This window comes from Callorhinus ursinus, unplaced genomic scaffold (genome assembly GCF_003265705.2).
Source record: "Callorhinus ursinus isolate GAN/ISIS: 27379988/994484 unplaced genomic scaffold, GSC_fseal_2.0 scaffold4, whole genome shotgun sequence".
Lineage (NCBI taxonomy): Eukaryota > Metazoa > Chordata > Mammalia > Carnivora > Otariidae > Callorhinus > Callorhinus ursinus.
In genome coordinates this window covers 32,265,723-32,284,338 of record NW_027397066.1, presented here as the reverse complement: position 1 = coordinate 32,284,338, position 18,616 = coordinate 32,265,723, and the positions used below count along the sequence as shown (strand labels likewise).

Below are 18,616 nucleotides of genomic sequence, written 5' to 3'. Positions count from 1 at the left end.
GAATTTAACCCAGTTTGCCAAAGCAGGATATTTCATTCCTGTGGCCACTAGTTGTTTAATCTTGGAATGGACATCTGAGCTAACCAAATCAGAATTATTCCGGATTTATGAATTTGGGACCAGAATTCCAGTCCATCTTTGGTAGGAAGGGTGGGAAATGTATTCTTGAGAGCTACTGGAATTCTTGAGTCCAGCTTTCTGGAGGAAGTAGGTCTTAGAAAATGTTGTGGATATGCAGAGAAAACCAGAGAATGTACCTATTTTCATAATAAAATAAAATGACATTATGTAGATGGCCAGAGAATAATTTCCATTCTTAAATAATTTCACTGCAGCTTTAAATTCAGGTACTTTTAGAAAATACTAATTTTTTATGTCACAATAAAAAATACCAACATTTATAACTGAAAAGGCTTAGAAACAGAATATTCCTAGCACCCAAATTATGGTCTCTAAAACCATTTCTCACTAAAAGGAATCAGAACTCCTTAGAGAAATGGCTGATTCCACGTCTGGAGTAAGAAATGGAACCTGGCCACAGAAATCAGGCAAGAAAAAGAAATAAAAGGCACCCAAATTGGACAGGAAGAAATTAAAGTGTCACTATTTGCAAACAACATGATACAATACATAGAAAACCCTAATAAATCCACCAAGAAACCGTTGGAACTAGTAAATAAATGTTGCAGGATACATAATCAATATGCAAAAATTTGTTACCTTTCTATACACTATTAATGAAACATTAGAAAGAGAAATTAAGAAAAGAATCCTATTTACGATTGCATCAAAAAGAATAAAATACCTAGCAATAAATTTAACCAAGCAGGTGAAAGACTTGTACACTGAAAACCATAAGACACTGATGAAAGAAATTGAAGAAGACACAGATGTAAGGAAAGATATTCCATGCTCATGGATTAGAAGACTATTGTTAAAAATGTCCCTATTATCCAAAGCAACCTAAGATTCATTGTGATACCTATCAAAACTCCAAAAGTGTGATACCTATCAAAACTTCAATGGCATACTTCACAGAACTAGAATAATTCTAAAATTTGTATGGAACCACAAAAAGATCCCAAATAGCCAAAGCAATGCTAAGAAGAACAAAGCTGCATATAGGAATCATGCTCCCTGATTTCGAATTATACTACAAAGCTACAGGAATCAAAACAGTATGGTATTAGTACAAAAATAAACACACAGATTAATGGAACAGAGTTGAGAGCCCAGAAATAAACCCACACATATAGGGATGATTAATCTATGACAAAGGAGCCAAAAACACACAATGAAGAAAGGACAGTCTTTTTAATAAAAGTGTTGGGAGGGGCACCTGTATAGCTCAGTGACTCTAGATTTTAGCTCAGGTCATAATCTCAGGGTCAGGAGATCAAGCCCAATGTCAGGCTCCATGCTGAGCGTGGAGCCTGCTTGGGATTCTGTCTCTCCCTCTCCCTCTGCCCTGAGCCTGTTTGTGCTCTCTCTCTAAAAAGAAAAAAATTTTAAAAAATAACAAATAACAAAATAAAAGTGAGTAAGACAGGTGTAGCCCCTGCCCCACTCCCCCACAAAGTTGGGAAAACTGGAAAGCCAAATTGAAAAGAATGAAACTAGATCACTTTGATACACTATACACAAAAATTAACTCAAAAGGTAAAGACTTGAATGCAAGACCTGAAACCATAAAATTCCTAAAAGAAAACATAGGAGGGTAAGCTCCTTGACATTAGTCTTAGTGATGTCTTTATAGATCTGACTCCAAAGGCAAGGCAAACAAAAGTAAAAGTAAACAAATGGGATTATATCAAACCAAAACGTTGCACAGCAAAGGAAACCATTACCAAAAGGAAAAGGAAATCTGAATGGGAGAAGATATTTGCAAACTATATATCCAATAAGGGGCTAATATCCAAACTATATATAAAAAATTCATACAACTCAACAACAATAAAACCAACCTGATTAAAAAATGGGCAGAGGATCTGAATAGATATTTCTCCCATACAAATCACCAACAGGCAAATGAAAAGATACTGCACACCACTAATTATAAGGAAAATGCAAATCAAAACCACAATAATATATCACCTAACACCTGCTAGAATCGTTGTTATCAAAAAGACAAGATATAACAAGTGTTGGAGATGTAGAGAAAAGGGAACCCTGGTACACTGTTGGTGGGATTTTAAATTGGTACAGTCACTATGGAAAACAGTATGGAGATTCCTCAAAAAATTAAGAATAGAAGTACCATATGCCCCAGCCATTCCACTTCTCAGTATTTATCCAAAGAATACAAAAACACTAATTTAAAAAAAAATGTTCCCTTATGTTTGTTGCAGCATTTACAATAGCCAAGATATGAAAACAAGTTTCCATTGATAGGATGAATGAAGATGTGGTGTGTGTATATATATATATATATATGTATACACACACACACACACACACACACACACACACACACAGACACACACACACCATGGAATACTACTCAGCCATAAAAAAGAATGAAATCTTGCCAAATGTGACAACATGGACTGACCTTGAGGGTATTATGCTAAGTGAAATAAGTTCAAGAAAGAAAGATATCACATGATTTCACTCATATGTGCAATCTAAAACAAAATAAAACCAAAACAAATTCATAATTCACTCATAATTTATATCTTGGCTATATTATATATATATATTATGATATTAAAAATGAAAAAATAAAACAAAAGCACCTCTAGAGGTCACCTTTGGAGGATGCTAGGGAACCAACTCATTATTCTTAAAACTAGTAAATAAAGGGAAAAAAAATCAAGTATTTACCCTATTTTTCTTTTATCTTAGTGTAACAAAATAGCTGATGTGGAATTCAGAAGGAATGACAAATATCATCATGTTGCAACCCCTAATAAAATAATGAATTTAACTAATAAATATTAATGGCTGCTGAAATCATTAGGTGAAAGGCTGATGGGAAACCTTACAATGGAGGGATCAGGCTGACCACTTCAATATCCAATAATCGATCTTAACACCATAAAAACAGAGATGACAAATTATGGGCTATTATAGACTGGATGTTTATGTAGCCCGCAAATTCAAATGCTGAAGCCCTACCCCACGATGTGATTGTATTTGAAGATAGGGCTTTTGGGAGTAATTAGTTAGATGAGGTCATGAGGGTGGGGCCCTTTTGATGGAATTAGTGGTGTTATAAAAAGAGGAAGGGAGAGAAGTCTCCTGGAAAGGCCATGTGAGGACACAGCAAGAAGGCAGCCATCTACAAGCCTGGAAGAGAGCTCTCAACAGGAACCAGATTGGCTGGCCCCTTGATCTTAGCCCTCTCAGCCTCCAAAACTATGAGAAATAAATTTCTCTTTTTTAAGTCACCTAGTCTGGTAGTTTGTTATGGCAGCCTGAGCTGATTAAGATATGAGCCTACTTAAGCAAAATAAATCAATCAGAGAAAGACAATTATATGATCTCACTCAAATTAGAATTTAAGAAACAAAACCAGAGGATCATAGGGGAAGGGAGGGAAAAATAAAACAAAATGAAATCAAAGAGGGAGACAAACCATAAGAGACTCTTAATCATAGGAAACAAACTGAGGGTTGCTGGAGGGGAGGTGGGTGGGGGGATGGGGTAACTGGGTGATGGCATTAAGGAGGGCACGTGATGTACTGACCACTGGATATAAGACTGATGAATCACTGACCTCTATCTCTGAAACTAATAATACACTATACATTGATTAACTGAATTTAAATTAAAAAAATTTAAAAAGATCCGAAATAGACACAAACGAAACCCTAACGAGAAAAAAAAAGATATGAGCCAACTGATGTGATGAAATAGGAAGTACATGGCACCATCTATGAAGTCATCCTCCTAAAAATATCAAATCTATGTTTGATCAAGTCTCTAGATTTAATTACCAGTTAGTGGGAAATACAGGAGATGGGGAAATTTGCATCCTAACTAGATGTTCAATAACATCAAGAAATGACAGAAAAATTGCAATGCAATATTGGGAATGTAGAATGGTTTAGCTGCTTTGGGAAACAGTTGGGCAGTTCCTCAAAACGTTAAATATAGAGCTAACATATGGCCTAGCAGTTCCTAGGTATATACCCAAGACAAATGAAAATATATGTCCACACAAAAACTCATACACAAATGTTAACAGCACTATTATTCATAAAAGCTTGAAAGTAGAAACAACCCAAATGTCTATCAACTGATGAATGGATAAACACAATGTGACAGAGTCCAACAACGGAATGTTATTCAGTCATAAAAAGGAATGAAGTATTAGTACCTGCTACAACACAGTTGAACCTTGAAAACATTCTAAATGAAAGATGCCAGACACAAAGGTCACATATTGTGAATGATTCCATTTATATGAAATGTCTAGAGTAGGCAAATCCACAGAGATAGAAAGTAGATTATAATAAAGAATACATATAACACAACAATTAAGACAGTGTGGTGGTGGTCCAGGGGAGACAAATCAATGGAAGAGAATATAGAATCCAACACCAGACTCACACAAAAATGGTCATTTCATCTATGACAAACACTCCATGGTAATTCAGTGGGGGAAAAAAAGGTCTTTTGATAAATGGTGCTGGATCAACCAGATATCCATATGGGGAAAAAAAGATTCCTGACTCCTACCTCACACCATACACTAAAGTTAATTCAGGATGGGCATAGGCCTAAACAAGAAAGCTAAAACAATCTAAAGATTTTATTTATTTATTTATTTATTTGAGAGAGAGAATGAGATAGAGAGCATGAGAGGGGAGAGGGTCAGAAGGAGAAGCAGACTCCCCGCTAAGCAGGGAGCCCGATGCGGGACTCGATCCCAGGACTCCAGGATCATGACCTGAGCCGAAGGCAGTCGCTTAACCAACTGAGCCACCCAGGCACCCGAAAGCTAAAACAATCTAATCTCTAGAAGAAAACACAAGGGATGGGCAATGATTTCTTAGCTAGGACTAAAAAACACTAACCATTAGAGAAAAGTTGGACTTTATTAAAACTTCAGAATTTCTTTCCATCAAGACACCACTGAAGAATAAAAAGGCAAGCCACAGCTTGAGGAATTCTCACAATACATATATATGATGAAAAGACTTGTATCTAGAAATTATAAAAAAGTCCTACAAATCAGTAATAAGACGAGATGATACAATTAAAAATTAGAAAAAAGATTTAAAAAGCACTTCACAAAAGAGGATATCCAAATGGCCAATATACACATGAAAAGTTGCTCAGTACCATCAGTCTTTAGAAAAATGGATTAAAACCAGAATGATATACACTATATCTATCAGAATAGCTACAATGAAATAGACTAGTAAGTGTTAGCAAAGAGAGCAACTAAATTCTTTCACACTGCTGGTAGAGTGTAAACTGGTACAATGACTTTGAAAAAAATGTTTGGCAGTACCTACAATTGCTAAAATATGTGTATCTTATGACCTAATAATTCTACTCCTGCATATATACCCAATAAGGCAGTGTTACGTCCATCAAAAGACACGAACCAATTGATGGCAACATTATTCACAATATGCCCAAACTGGAAACAATCTAAATGTTGTGGTACAGTCGTACAGTAGAATACTACACAGCCATGAATAAGAATGAACTATTGCTGGGTACCTGGGTGGCTCAATCGGTTAAGCGTCTGCCTTTGGCTCAGGTCATGATCCCAGGGTCCTGGGATGGAGTCTCACATCAGGCTCCTTGCTCAGCAGGGAGCCTGCTTCTCCCTCTGCCCCTCCCCCTGCTCAAGCATTCTCTCTCTTGCAAAAATAAATAAATAAAAAATCTTAAAAAAAAAAAAAAAGAATGAACTATTGCTGCATGCAGTAACACACATGCATTAACAGACTTACTGTTGATTGGAAGAAACTGGACACAAAATAGTACAAAATACGTATGATTCCATTTATATGCTAGACAGATGCAACCAATCTATAAGGATAGAGGTCAAAATTGTGGTTACCCTGGGCTGGGGGACACTGACTGGGAGGCAACATAAGAGAGGCTTCTGGGAGCTGGAAATATTCTATATCTTGATCTCAATAGGGGTTACACCAGCGTACGTATATGAAAAAATGAGTTATACACTTGGGATTTGTGCACTTTACTGCATGCAAGTTACACCTAAAAGAAAATCCAAAGGTTCTTATCTTTTATAGACAGATTTTGTACCCATAAATAAATGACATGATGTTTGTGATTTGCTTTAAAATAAAATAGGGAAAGAGGTGGGGGGTATGAATAAGATAAGATTGGTCATATGTTGATAGCTGTGAAATCAGACGACAGGTACATGGGAACTTGTTACACTATTTTTTTATGTTTTTTAAAACTTCAAAGAGTTTTAAAAAATATTGGCATTCTCAAAAGTTCTCATTACCGAGTTTACTTACAGTTTCAATTGCCATTTCTATTGCTGCATTATCTTCTGAGCTCGGACATTTCAGGAAATGTTTAAATGCCTGAAATGAGAATTGTATAGCAATTGAAAATTTCCAGACCGCTTTCACCCTGGGGAAAAACAAAGCTTTCACACACTCAAACTAATGATAGTTCCTGAAAGTATCTTCCTCTCAGCGAGGGGCAGGCATTGTCTTAAAATAGACACTTAAAAGGCTGAGTGCAGTTTGAACAATGGAAGGATCCAGTGAACCCTCTGAAGAATTTAGTTCTGACTTCTGGTGAGATGAGAGTGAAACATAAGCCCTCTTTCACTGTGAAGGTATAATTATTTTCATTCATTTGTTCGTTCCACAGATATGAACTGCCCACGTGCTGCTACGTCCATGTGATCCTGCTGGCTGCCGGGGAGAATCCCAGGAAGGAGGAGAAGGCCCCTTTTGTTGTGTTATGCACAGTCTAACTGGGGAGATCCGTGTTATGTGATAATACAAGGAACCAATCGTTTTAAGTCATCACTGGCTACCTCCACAACATCACACCACCAAACCTATGAAAAAATTTAAGGTTATAAAAGTTTAAACGATAAATGGGCAGCATGACCAGTTGTTTTCATAGGTGTTCTGAGGAAGAAAAGTTGATTAAACAGAGGGATGATCCCAAAGGTGCCACCCAGGAAAAAGGCCTTGAAGATGCACAAGGTCCGTGGTAGATGGAAGGAGGGCAGAGAGGAATCTAGGTGAGAACAGGGATGGGAAAAGGCTAATGGGACTATAGGTTTCCTCAGTGGAAACAGCAGGATGCCAGCAGCTGGTTGGGAAGTTCTGGCTTGTTGGTCAATTTGTGGGAATTCTCTTGGGTGCCAATTAAGGAGTTTGGACTTTATCTGAGCGGCCAGAAATCGTAAATTGGTGGCCAGAAGGCCGAGTTCACACACAGACATGTTTCCTTGGTGGGCGAGGTATTACACAAATACCTGGGCCCATATTTTAAAATTGGGAGACCAAGACTTCTGTTTCTCATGAAGAATCCTCTGATCCGGCACTAATAGGACCAACTCCTGAAAGGCAACAATGTTCTGGAAGCAGAAGCTATTTCCTTCAGACCAAAGAGGTGCTACCCAGTGGTCCCCAACTTGTCACACAACGAATGCACAGCTTCACTTAGTTCTGTCCCTTGCTTGAACACCATAAGCCCTGCTGTAGGAGCTCTTTAGCAATGGAAGTACATACCATTTGGGGCACAAAATGAAGGGTGAGTTATAGGGACAGAAACTAAAAACAGGGAAATAGAAATCATACTGTAATAATCTAATAATAAGTGAGGTGACCCAGGTTTGAATTAAGCTGATGGTGGTTAGAATGAAAAGGGACAGATGTCAGAGATACTACAAGGGAAGGATGTGACTGGCTGTCGAAGAGAGAGGATGATTTAAAATTAGCTCAGATTTCAGATCTGGGTATCTGGGAGCATAATATATTTTAAAATATTTCTGGGGTGCCTGGCTGACTCAGTCAGTGGAGCATGTGATTCTTGATCTTGGGCTCATGAGTTTGAGCCCCGCACTGGGCACAGAGATTACTTAAATAAATAAAAAAATATTTCCTATAAGCATTCCTGGGGAGGTCAATGTATATTTTCTTGGGAAATACTAACTCGTGAATATTGGCCACACAGCAAGAAGAATTTTCCAGCCTGAAAATGTCTTTTTTCTCCTTCAAAATATAAGGCGATGCTTTGATAGTCTTCATTAGTAGTATCTTCAGAACCTACAACAGAAGTTCATTGAGTAAAATATCTGAGCAAAACTTGTTTACATTTTATTAACTTAAAAATAAGATCTAAAAACAGTTGATCTAAAAACAGGTGATTAAAAAATTTTTAACTGCGAATATCAGTGTTATCATCAGTGTTTGTTTTCATCACAAAACACATTCACCATCATTATCCCAAATATCAACTCTGTTCCATCTTCTTCTCACTCTTACATAGGAATCAGGACAGGAAATGATGAGGCTTTGTGAGAATCTAGGCTGTGGTCTGACATTACCCTTCGTGATTTTTATCCATCTCTAAGAGTCTCAATCTCATTTCCTGAAACAATAGGAACAACTAGAACTATAATTGCAATCATGAGGTGCCTAGAGTTTCAGAACAATCATAGATCAACCTTAATACAAATGTAATCCATTTCCCCCGGTCTCAGCAATGCCTGGTTTAGACAACTGTCTGTATTTGTCAGACAAGGAGATAACATTCAAGTAGCCCAGAGATGTCATTTAAAGATAATTATTGTTTTTCTTTTGGTTTGAAGCTTCAATATGTTAAGCACAGAGGAAGAAGGACCTCAAATCATTGTTTACATTTACCCAGGGGAGTCAGAGGCCCATTTCCTGCACCAAAGTATAACGACAGCCCTGGCCCTCCAGCCCAAGGTACATAGGAAGTTTACGAGAGAAGGGGGTATAGAAAGGTGGAGAAAAGTAACCATGTGTGCGTGTGTGAGTGCATGTATGTGTGTGTGCGTGGGATACAGGATAAGCCACATCCTTATAAATGAGAAAAACTTACAATGCGTTAGTGCTATGGTGATTTGCAGTGTTAAGACAGAAATGTCATCTGTCAAGTTAAACATTAATGATTCTAATGTTGCTTTTATCTGTACTTCCTTTTTTTTTTTAGCTCTTTGTTTTCTCCAATTATCTGAATGGCTTTCTAAGATATTAGAAGATGCTTTACCTATTTGTTCCCTTAAAGACTGAAATAAAATTTTCTCATAAATCCTACCATCAATTCTTACGGTCATTTTGTGAATTTTAAAACACAAAATAACACAGGGCCGCCTGGGTGGCTCAGTCTGTTGAGTGTCGGCTCTTGATTTCAGCTTAGGTCTTGATCTCAGGGTTATGAGCTCAAGCACCACTGGGCATGGAGCCCACTTAAAAAAAAATAAATTTAAATAAATTAAAAAAAAACCAAAATAACACAAAAGGACAAATACTTTATGACTCCACTTATATGACACACTATGAATAGTCAAATCTGTAGAGACAGAGAGTAGAACAGTGGCTACCAGGGGCTGGGGGAGAGGGAAATGGGGAGATACTGTTTACTGAGTATAGGGTTTTAGTTCAGGATGATGGAAAAGTTCTGGAGATGGGTGGTGGTGATGGTTGTACAAAGTGAATGTACTTAATATGACTGAACTGCACATGTAAAAATGGTTAAAATGGTAAATTTTTGTTATGTATATTTTTCCACACTGAAAACAAAATACTACCACAAATAACGTTATGTATGGCCCTTATAAAATGAGAATCTGAACATTATTTCAGTAGTTTCTAAGAATAACTGCAAACAAGGGAAGAAAATCTATAAGCAGGTGTTCTCAGAATATAAAATTCTCTTTTGGACTTTCTTCTGGAAAATCACATCTTGTGTATATCACTCTTCATGAAAGTATAATCATAAAATCTTAATTTATAAGTCAATTTAAAAAATTTATGAAAATATTTCTTAAAAAATTCTTTTGTATTTTCTGTTACCTTCATTTTGGAACCTTGTTTTAACTGCTGACAAATGGAATTTGGGAAATCTGACCTCTTTTAAAGGCCCCCCCCGCAAACCTTAATTTTTGAAAATGGTCTTATAATTCCATCTCACTTTGAGACAGTAGGAATCAAATCTGATAAGTACCATATAGATATGCATGTGTCTATGTATGGTGTGTGGGCATGCCAATCTGATAATTAGATCGTGAGTCAAGTATACCTATGATACAAATCTTTAAGAGAAATTAGGGCAAACAGTGGTATTTACCAATAATGTCTGCATAGATTTCCATTTTGTTGTGCTGCTGAGCCAGTGTGAAAGCTTCATGATTACATTTGGACATAACAAGAAACTGGATCGCAGACCCGTAGTCACCCAACTGCAGAAAAAACCTAAAACAAAGTACTTTAATCAGCTTGACTCGTTTAAAATAAGTTTGTCATTTACAAAATAAAATCTTTTTGCAACTATGAGAAGCCATTTAAAAATAAAAATTAGGCAAACCGCAGTTCCACGCTATATACTTATATTTGAAAAGCATACTCTCATACACTGACCACAACAAACAGACTTTGAATTTAAGCACTCAGACCTAACAAAAAAATTTAAAAAGAATAAATATTCCCTTTGAATTTATTTATTTGATGAGGGGAAGTGGGGACTTTCTTTTAAGGCTAGTTTTTGGAAGTCCAAAAATAATGCATTCTGTTACCTGGCTACCATTTTGGCGCCATCCAGAGACTGGGTCTCCCGGACAATACTGACTGCCTTTTCAGGATTGCTGAGGTGATCCAGATAGATGCGGATTACACTGTTCCACTGTTTTGCATTCTCATAAGCCACAACGGCTTCTTTGTATCTATAAGAAAGATTTAGTTCAGAAAAGCTTTCTTACCACTGTCATATTTGGGGGGGAAATGTCAATAAATGGGACAATGTTTTATTGATGATGGCTGCTTATTTTTTTCTTGAACTTCTTTGTTCTTCATCAGAAAGAATATAAGGAATCATCTCACTAAAATGTGTTCTTTTTAGAGGTTTGATAAACTAACAGTAAAATGCTAATATCGACTTGCATTTTCTCATCTGAACCATACAATCTTTTACACTTTACTTTTTCCCTCACTTTTTTTTGGGTTGAAAGATTATAATAGTAATATAAACTTACTTTAGAAAACAGAAAATACAGATTATTTCACATTTACAGGTACGGCTGAGAGTGATATATAAAAATCTTTGCACGTCGACCTCTAGGAGGAGCTCAAGACTTCTCTTCATTCCCCACCAGCTCTCCAGCTCTTCCCATTTTAATAAGACATTTAGTGAGTATCTCTGTTTCCTAAGGTTGCTTTTCTAAAGTTAGAGGGTATTGACCTTTAAGAATCTCTAAATATATATTGCCAAATAACTTTCCAACGGCCACAGAGATTATACTCCCATCAGTCATGCATACAGAGTGCATTTTGACAATATGGTGATTAGTTTAAAATCCTTCACAAGGGCGCCTGGGTGGCTCAGTCATTAAGCGTCTGCCTTTGGCTCAAGTCATGATCCCAGGGTCCTGGGATCGAGTCCCACATCGGGCTCCTTGCTCAGTGAGGAGCCTGCTTCTCCATCTCCCATTCCCCCTGCTTGTGTTCCCTCTCTGTGTCTGTCAAATAAATAAAATCTTTAAAAAATAAATAAATAAAATCTTTCATGATATGATAGGTTAAAATAACATATTGCTGCTCATTATTTATCATTAGTATTTAATATTAATTAGTATTATCATTAGTGAGGTAGAGCTTTTTCATGTGTGTATGAAATACAATTTCATAATTGTGTTTCCTTCTCCGGGACTCCTTGCCTTTGAGTTTCTTATATCAAGATGCAGGGAATCTTTGTATATTTAGAATATTAACTATCCATTGCAATATCTTGACGCTGTTTTGCGGCTCATACTGTATAGTCGTAGGTGTGGAGTTCATATTTCTTCACTTTTCTTGTCCTCTGCATCCGTAAGTTATCCTTCTTGATAAAAGAAGATCACTTTGTTTTCATGCCGTATTATATCAGAAATATCAACTTTAATATTTAACTCTCATATAAAAAGAGACAGTAGCCTATATTTGAATACACAAAGGATCAACTGAGGTATATAACATATGGGAGAAACGGAATAGTCTGGCACTTCAGGCCAGGGGAAGGGAAAAGATGTTTTCTTCCTCCCTTCTGCCTTTCACAGGGGTTGCAAAGGTCAATGGTTAATTTATCAAACTTACACAGTGCTTTAAATTTGTACGAGTTTGAGAAACTGTACAAACCTTCCATCTGCTTCTTTCGCTTTGGCATACTGCAAGTGAATCTTTGGGGAAGAAACACGAGGCAGAAGCTCACCAACTTTTGCCCTAGAATGTAGGTTTAGGAGAATGATGTCAGCACTATGTTCACTCCCAGACTAGCTCCCTACAATCAAATGTTAGTTTTTAGGATTCAAAACACAGCTATCATGATCTTTAAAAAAACCTTGGCTCCTATAGGTAAAAGCAGACATAACTACTTTTCCTTCTGACACCACACCTCCGCCCTCCCTCTTAGTGGGAAAATGAAGGCAGTTCATTAGCTCTTCGGGAACAATAGGGCTTTTTTCCCTGGTAAGTTGTCTGATCAGAGATTTCCCCACACCAAACTGACAGGACGCGCTGTTCTTTGGAAAGTGAACTATGAATATGAACTCATCGAAGAACAAGAAGGAGATAAAGAGAAGAGGGAACAGGATGTCCAGGCAGGAGGAACAGCAAGGAAGCAAGAGGGGAGACCACACGGGACCCATTCATTTCCACACCTGCTCAGAACAAATTTTAGCAAATTCTTACCAATTCTTACAGCGGATGTAAACAGAGGCTGCTTTGTCATAATAGAGACCTTTTTCATACAGTTGGGCTGCTTCTGAAAATTGCTAAATTAATATGAGATTATTAAAACACTGAATTTATTACATGTAAGAGCACATGAATATTTATGCAGAGAACAGCATACCTTCATATTCTCCAATATGGCTCCACAGTCTCTTTTAAGGACCCTGCTGGGATGCTTTAGAGCCTGGTTAACCCCTCGGCGTATGTCTCCCATTCTTATGGACATCTGGGCCACCCCAGCCAGGCATACTTCATCATGTTCCTGGAATCGTAAGGCAAATAACTAACAAATCAGACCTTAAGTTAAACTGATGTATTTCAGCCAAAAAATTAATTTAAATCTAAAATAAGCCCAAATACTACTTTCATTAATCCTTTCAGGCATATCTCAAGATCAGGCTTCTTTTTTTTTTTAATCACCTGGTACAAAGTTACATTTGTTTCTTTAGAAGTCCAGATCTTTTCAAATACCATATAATTTTACTCATATCTGGAATTTAAGAAACAAAACTGGTGAACATAGAGGAAGGAACAGAAAAATAAGATAAAAGCAGAGAGGGAGGTAAACCATAAGAGACTATAGGGAACAAACTGAGGGTTGCAGGAGGGGAACTGTGTGGGGGATGGGGTAATCGGTGATGGGCATTAAGGAAGGCACTTGATGTAATGAACACAGGGTGTTATATGCAACTGATGATTCACTAAATTCTTCCCCTGAAACTAATAATACACTATATGTTAACTAACTTGAATTTAAATAAAATCTAAAAAAAAAAAGAAGTCTATATCTTTTATGCTTAAGAACACATTTTTACTACCCCCTGTTATAATGCCTTGTATATCTTTGTATTTCTTCTTGGTATAAAATTTTATGTAAGAAGTAATATACTAGATACACAGCATAAATACTATGAACAAAATTAAGGAAAAAAAATTTACCAAATTGAAGATTTCTCCGCTAGACATGATTAAACATTAAAAACTTTATATAAAATTGTTTAATTCATTAAAGATAACTAAAGAACTTTTCAAGCAACTAATCCATACTAGTGAAATAGAATGTCAGATTGCATTTTATATGAAGTAGCATGTCTAATGGAACATTCTGTGATGATGAAAATGTTCTATATCTGCCTGGTCCAACATGGTAGCTAATAGTCACAAGTGGCTCTTGCGCAGTTGAAATATGGCCAGTGGTGACAGAGGAACTGAATTTTAAATTTTATTTAATTTTCAATAATTTAAATAGCTATGTGTGGCTAGTGGTTAGTGTATTCAATAACACAGATTAAAAAAAAAAACACCTAAAATATATGTAGCCAAAGAAAATATCAAAAACCCGAGTTACATGAGCAAAGGTTATGATCAGGGAATTCATAAAAAAACATATAACTGACCAATAAATAAAACATGCTCAGCTTCACTAATAATCAAATACATACAAAATACTTCTTGGCTTATGAAATTGGTAGAGGAGATAAAATATAACATTTGATGTTGTTGGAAATGTGGGGGGAAATGGACACTTTCATATATGGCCTATAGCTGTATGAGTTGCTATAAATTCTTTTGGAGAGCAACATGACATTATAAAAAATTAAAAGCATACGTTTTATGACCTGGAAATCCCATCTATAAGAATATATCCTTATACTATCTTATATATATATATGTGTGTGTGTGTGTGTGTGTGTGTGTATAATATATACCTTATACTACTATATACTATCTTAGGTAGTTAAAGATACATGTATACTACATAGAATATTCATTGCAGTATTTTTGATAGTAAAAAAGGCAAAAACAATTACAATTCAATAAGGGAGTGGATGAAAAAACCGTGCTACATCTAAACAACAGAATATTAGAAACTCTTAAAAGATTAAAATCGATTTGTATGTATTGACTTGAAAAACCATGAAGAAAGCAGAATGCTGATTTTCAAAGAATGAATTTCAACTGATCTTTGCTAAATGAATGGAAATGAATGATTTCATATTTAGTAAGAGCCCACATTTCATACATATTTGTATGCTTACAAAAGATTCTGTGTGGAAATATATAAAACTATGAACAGTGGTGACCACTGAGTCGTGTGATAGAGGAGAGAATGGTAGGCCTCTCGCTTTTCGTGTTACACTGTCATGATATTTTAAATGGACTGTAATGAAACTGTATTACTTCTGCAATAAAAAGTGTAGCTATAAAACAGGATATAAGATTTTCAGTCTTTACAAGACATCACGTAAAAACATCAACTTTCATTGCAAAATCCAGTTTCTTGAGCTAAAATTCTGGGATGGGAGAATGGCTTGAATAGTGGGTAAAGTACATGCTCTCCAGGATCATCATGTGACAGATGAAGCAGCAGAACCGACTTTTATGGCCTGGGAGTTACTATACAGGGCTTATTGAAACTTTTTAAGAGAGTGAAAGGAAAAGCCTCGTGAAAGTCATAGTTAGCCTGTAAGTGGGAAGGGATAAAAAATTTTACTCCCGACACTAGTAAGAAGCTCATAGTTAGCATATAAAAGAAATCTTTTTCAGACTGATAAAAGTATTTTCATCTTTAATTTTTAAGTGTTTTGAAATGATTCAACTATATCCTTGCAAAGTTGTTAATAAACTGAAAAAGAGCTCACCTACCAGATATTGAATAAATAAAATGCAATTCAGACCATGGCTTTTCAAACAAAACTAACAAACGTAAAGATAATTACACATATCTTTATTCAAGGTTACCTTATGATCACCAGTTATTCCTTTCTCATAATGAGCCAAAGCATTTACATAATCACCCCTGAAAGAAAAATCACAGTGAATTTTAATACATTAATATGTATCTTATTTACATATACAAGATTTAAAAGATAATCTTTGTCACTGAGTTGCTTGAACTCACAAAAGATGTGATAAACAACATATAAGCTTTTTTCAAGTGCAGTTTCTTATTGTTTGCTACTTTAAAAATAATTATAGGGGCGCCTGGGTGGCTCAGTCAGTTGAGCCTCTGACTCTTGACTTTGGCTCAGGTCATGATCTCACGGTTGTGAGACTGAGCCCCACATCGGGCTCCCAGCTGAGCATGGAGCCTGCGCACGGGCTCCCGGCTGAGCATGGAGCCTGCGCACGGTTCTCTCTCTCCCTCTCCTTCTGCTCCCTGCCTCCTCACTGACTCGAGTGCGCACGCACTCTCTCCCTCTCAAAAAATAATTATAAAGCTGGATTATGCTAGACTGTAGGGTACTTACTTTGTAGTATATTAGGCATTTTCGGGAGCTACGTTAAATGTGATGGGCCACTTTTGGGGGGAATCCTTTGTGTTTAAAAATTTTTTTTTTAAATTCAAGTATAATTAACGTACAGTGTTATATTAGTTTCAGATGTACAATGATTCAACTATTCTATACACTCCTCAGTGCTCGTCATAAGTTACTGTTAATCCCCTTCACCTATTTCACTCGCCCCCCAACTCCACTCTGGCAGCCACCAGTTTGTTCTCTATTTTTAAAAGTATGGTTTTTTTGTCTTTTTTCTTCATTTATTTTGTTTCTTAAATTCCACATATGAGTAAAATCACATAGTATTTGTTTTTCTCTGACTGACTTAATTTCACTTAGCATTATACCCTCTAGATCCACCTGTGTTATTGCAAATGGCAAGACTACACTCTTTTTTATGGCCAACTTTTATGGCCACTCTTTTTTATCCCATTGTGTGTGTGTGTATATATATATATATATTATATATATATATATATACACATATATATATATATATATCCCACATCTTCTTTGTCCATTCATCTATCAGTGGACACTTGGGTTGCTTCCATATCTTGCCTCTTGTAAATAATGCTGCAGTAAATGTAGGATTGCATACATCTTTTTGAATTAGTGTTTTCAGTTTTTTGGAGTAAATACCCAGTAGTGGGATTACTGGATCATATGATAATTCTATTTTTAATTTCTTGAGGAACCTCCACACTACCTTTCACAGGGGCTGCACCAGCTTACATTCCCACCAACAGTGCACAAGAGCTTTTTCTCCACATCCTCACCAACACTTGTTGTTTCTTGTGTTTTTGATTTTAGCCATTCTGACAGGTGTGAGGTGATATCTGCTTGTGGTTTTGATTTGCATTTCCCTGATGATGAGTGATGCTGAGTGCCTTTTCACGTGTCCGTTGGCCATCTGTGTGTCTTCTTTGGAGAAATGCCTGTTCGTGTCTTCTGAATAGGCCACTTTTGATGATCTCTTTTAGGGCACTATATGACAATCATGTGACCATAAAAATGAATGCATTTTCCAAAGGCCCAATATTTATAAGTAGAATATGTATTGAAAGGATCAGGTAGACATAAAGGAACACTTAGGATTACAGTATTAGCGGCCCTGGTTCTTACTGAGATAAAAAGTATTATACATAATATAAATAATAATAGTACTCCCATAACTGATGCTAACATGGATCTCCATATCCAGAAGACCTATTTATAATCTTGTTTTGATTATCTGGGACAGAATGAATCCTGTGATTTGTAGCTAAGACCCATTTGGAGATCCATCTTCTCTGAAAATGGCATTATCTGAGACCTACGTGAGCTCCACCTTACCAGTTGAGGCGAGTTATCCAACCTCGCTAAGCCTCAATCAGTTTCCCCACCTGTTGGTGTACAAGGAATTTTTTGGAAGAGAAGCCATTCTGCTGTTTAAGAACTTTGTTTTGGACAGCCCAGGCTTTGTGGTCAGCAATGTTTCTAAGTGGAAATTTCTAATATTTGGACCCAATTATGTCAACACAGCTAGGGATGTTTCTTGACAATAGGGATAACAGTTCCTCCATCCGGAGCCTGAGGTTTTCCGTGGGCAAGCCCAATTAGGGGAGGCTAAGTTAAAATTTCTGAGCAGTCACTTTATTTTTATGTTATTTTAGCTTAATCACTTTATTATTATCTTATTTTGGAACTCTCATATGGATCTAGCTGATTAGTCTACTCTCAGACTAGAGAACTAAATCCTCCCCACAGGTGACAGACTGGTCCTGCTTTGACCTAATCAAGGTCTTGGATGCATATGAAACAGATGTGGAATTGAGCAGAGGCCTGGGGCCTTAGGGGTCAAAGTCAGAGCAGGTGGCTACTGGGATATTTGATGATGATGAGACCTACCTACTTAGTTACTATGATTACAAATGAAACTCTTGATTGTTGGGGACTGGGGTGTATGTCTAGATCAGACTCCAAATAACAGTGAAAGTTTTGGGAATTGGTGGCTAGAAAGTGTTGGAAGTCAAAAAAAATGTCAACAACAAAGCACTGGCTTTCAACTGGCCTCAGCTCATCCAACTATAATAAGACAAAGTTTGAGTTTGCTACAAAAGCTTCGATTTCCTCCAAAAAAGAGAAAATAAACGTCTTCGGCATGGTCCAAGGGTTTACTAGGTTGTCTGTGTTCTGAGAGGATATGGTGGGTCATCTCCCAATGTAATGACCCTTTTCCCTTCAGCACAGAGGTTTTGTGCTCTAAGACCCTGTCACTACTCTCAGGATAGAGATGGAGGCCAAGGCACTGAGAGGCCTTGGTCTTTAGGTTATGCACTAAAATTGCAATTTTCCCTTTTTAGTATACGAAGTTACCTTTTTTTTTTTTTAAGATTTTATTTTTAAATAATCTCTACACCCAACATGGGACTTGAACTCACA

The 18,616-nt window shown here is 36.7% G+C and overlaps 1 protein-coding gene across 5 annotated transcripts in view; it reads right to left on the bottom strand.

Moving 5' to 3' along the window:
- The window catches only part of WDR19 (WD repeat domain 19), a 135,078-nt gene that overhangs the window by 32,793 nt on the left and 83,669 nt on the right, over positions 1–18,616 (bottom strand). For all 5 annotated transcript variants that reach the window (XR_003211248.2, XM_073891545.1, XM_025887014.2 and 2 more), the window contains 8 exons: positions 15,654–15,711; positions 13,033–13,173; positions 12,870–12,952; positions 12,318–12,401; positions 10,724–10,870; positions 10,279–10,403; positions 8,116–8,228; positions 6,453–6,521 (listed from right to left, as the gene is read on the bottom strand). Coding sequence is in view for 4 of the 5 variants with exons in the window: in XM_073891545.1 (XP_073747646.1) it covers positions 6,453–6,521; positions 8,116–8,228; positions 10,279–10,403; positions 10,724–10,870; positions 12,318–12,401; positions 12,870–12,952; positions 13,033–13,173; positions 15,654–15,711 (820 nt within the window). In the remaining variant the exon portion in view is untranslated. The remainder of the gene's footprint in view (positions 1–6,452; positions 6,522–8,115; positions 8,229–10,278; positions 10,404–10,723; positions 10,871–12,317; positions 12,402–12,869; positions 12,953–13,032; positions 13,174–15,653; positions 15,712–18,616) is intronic.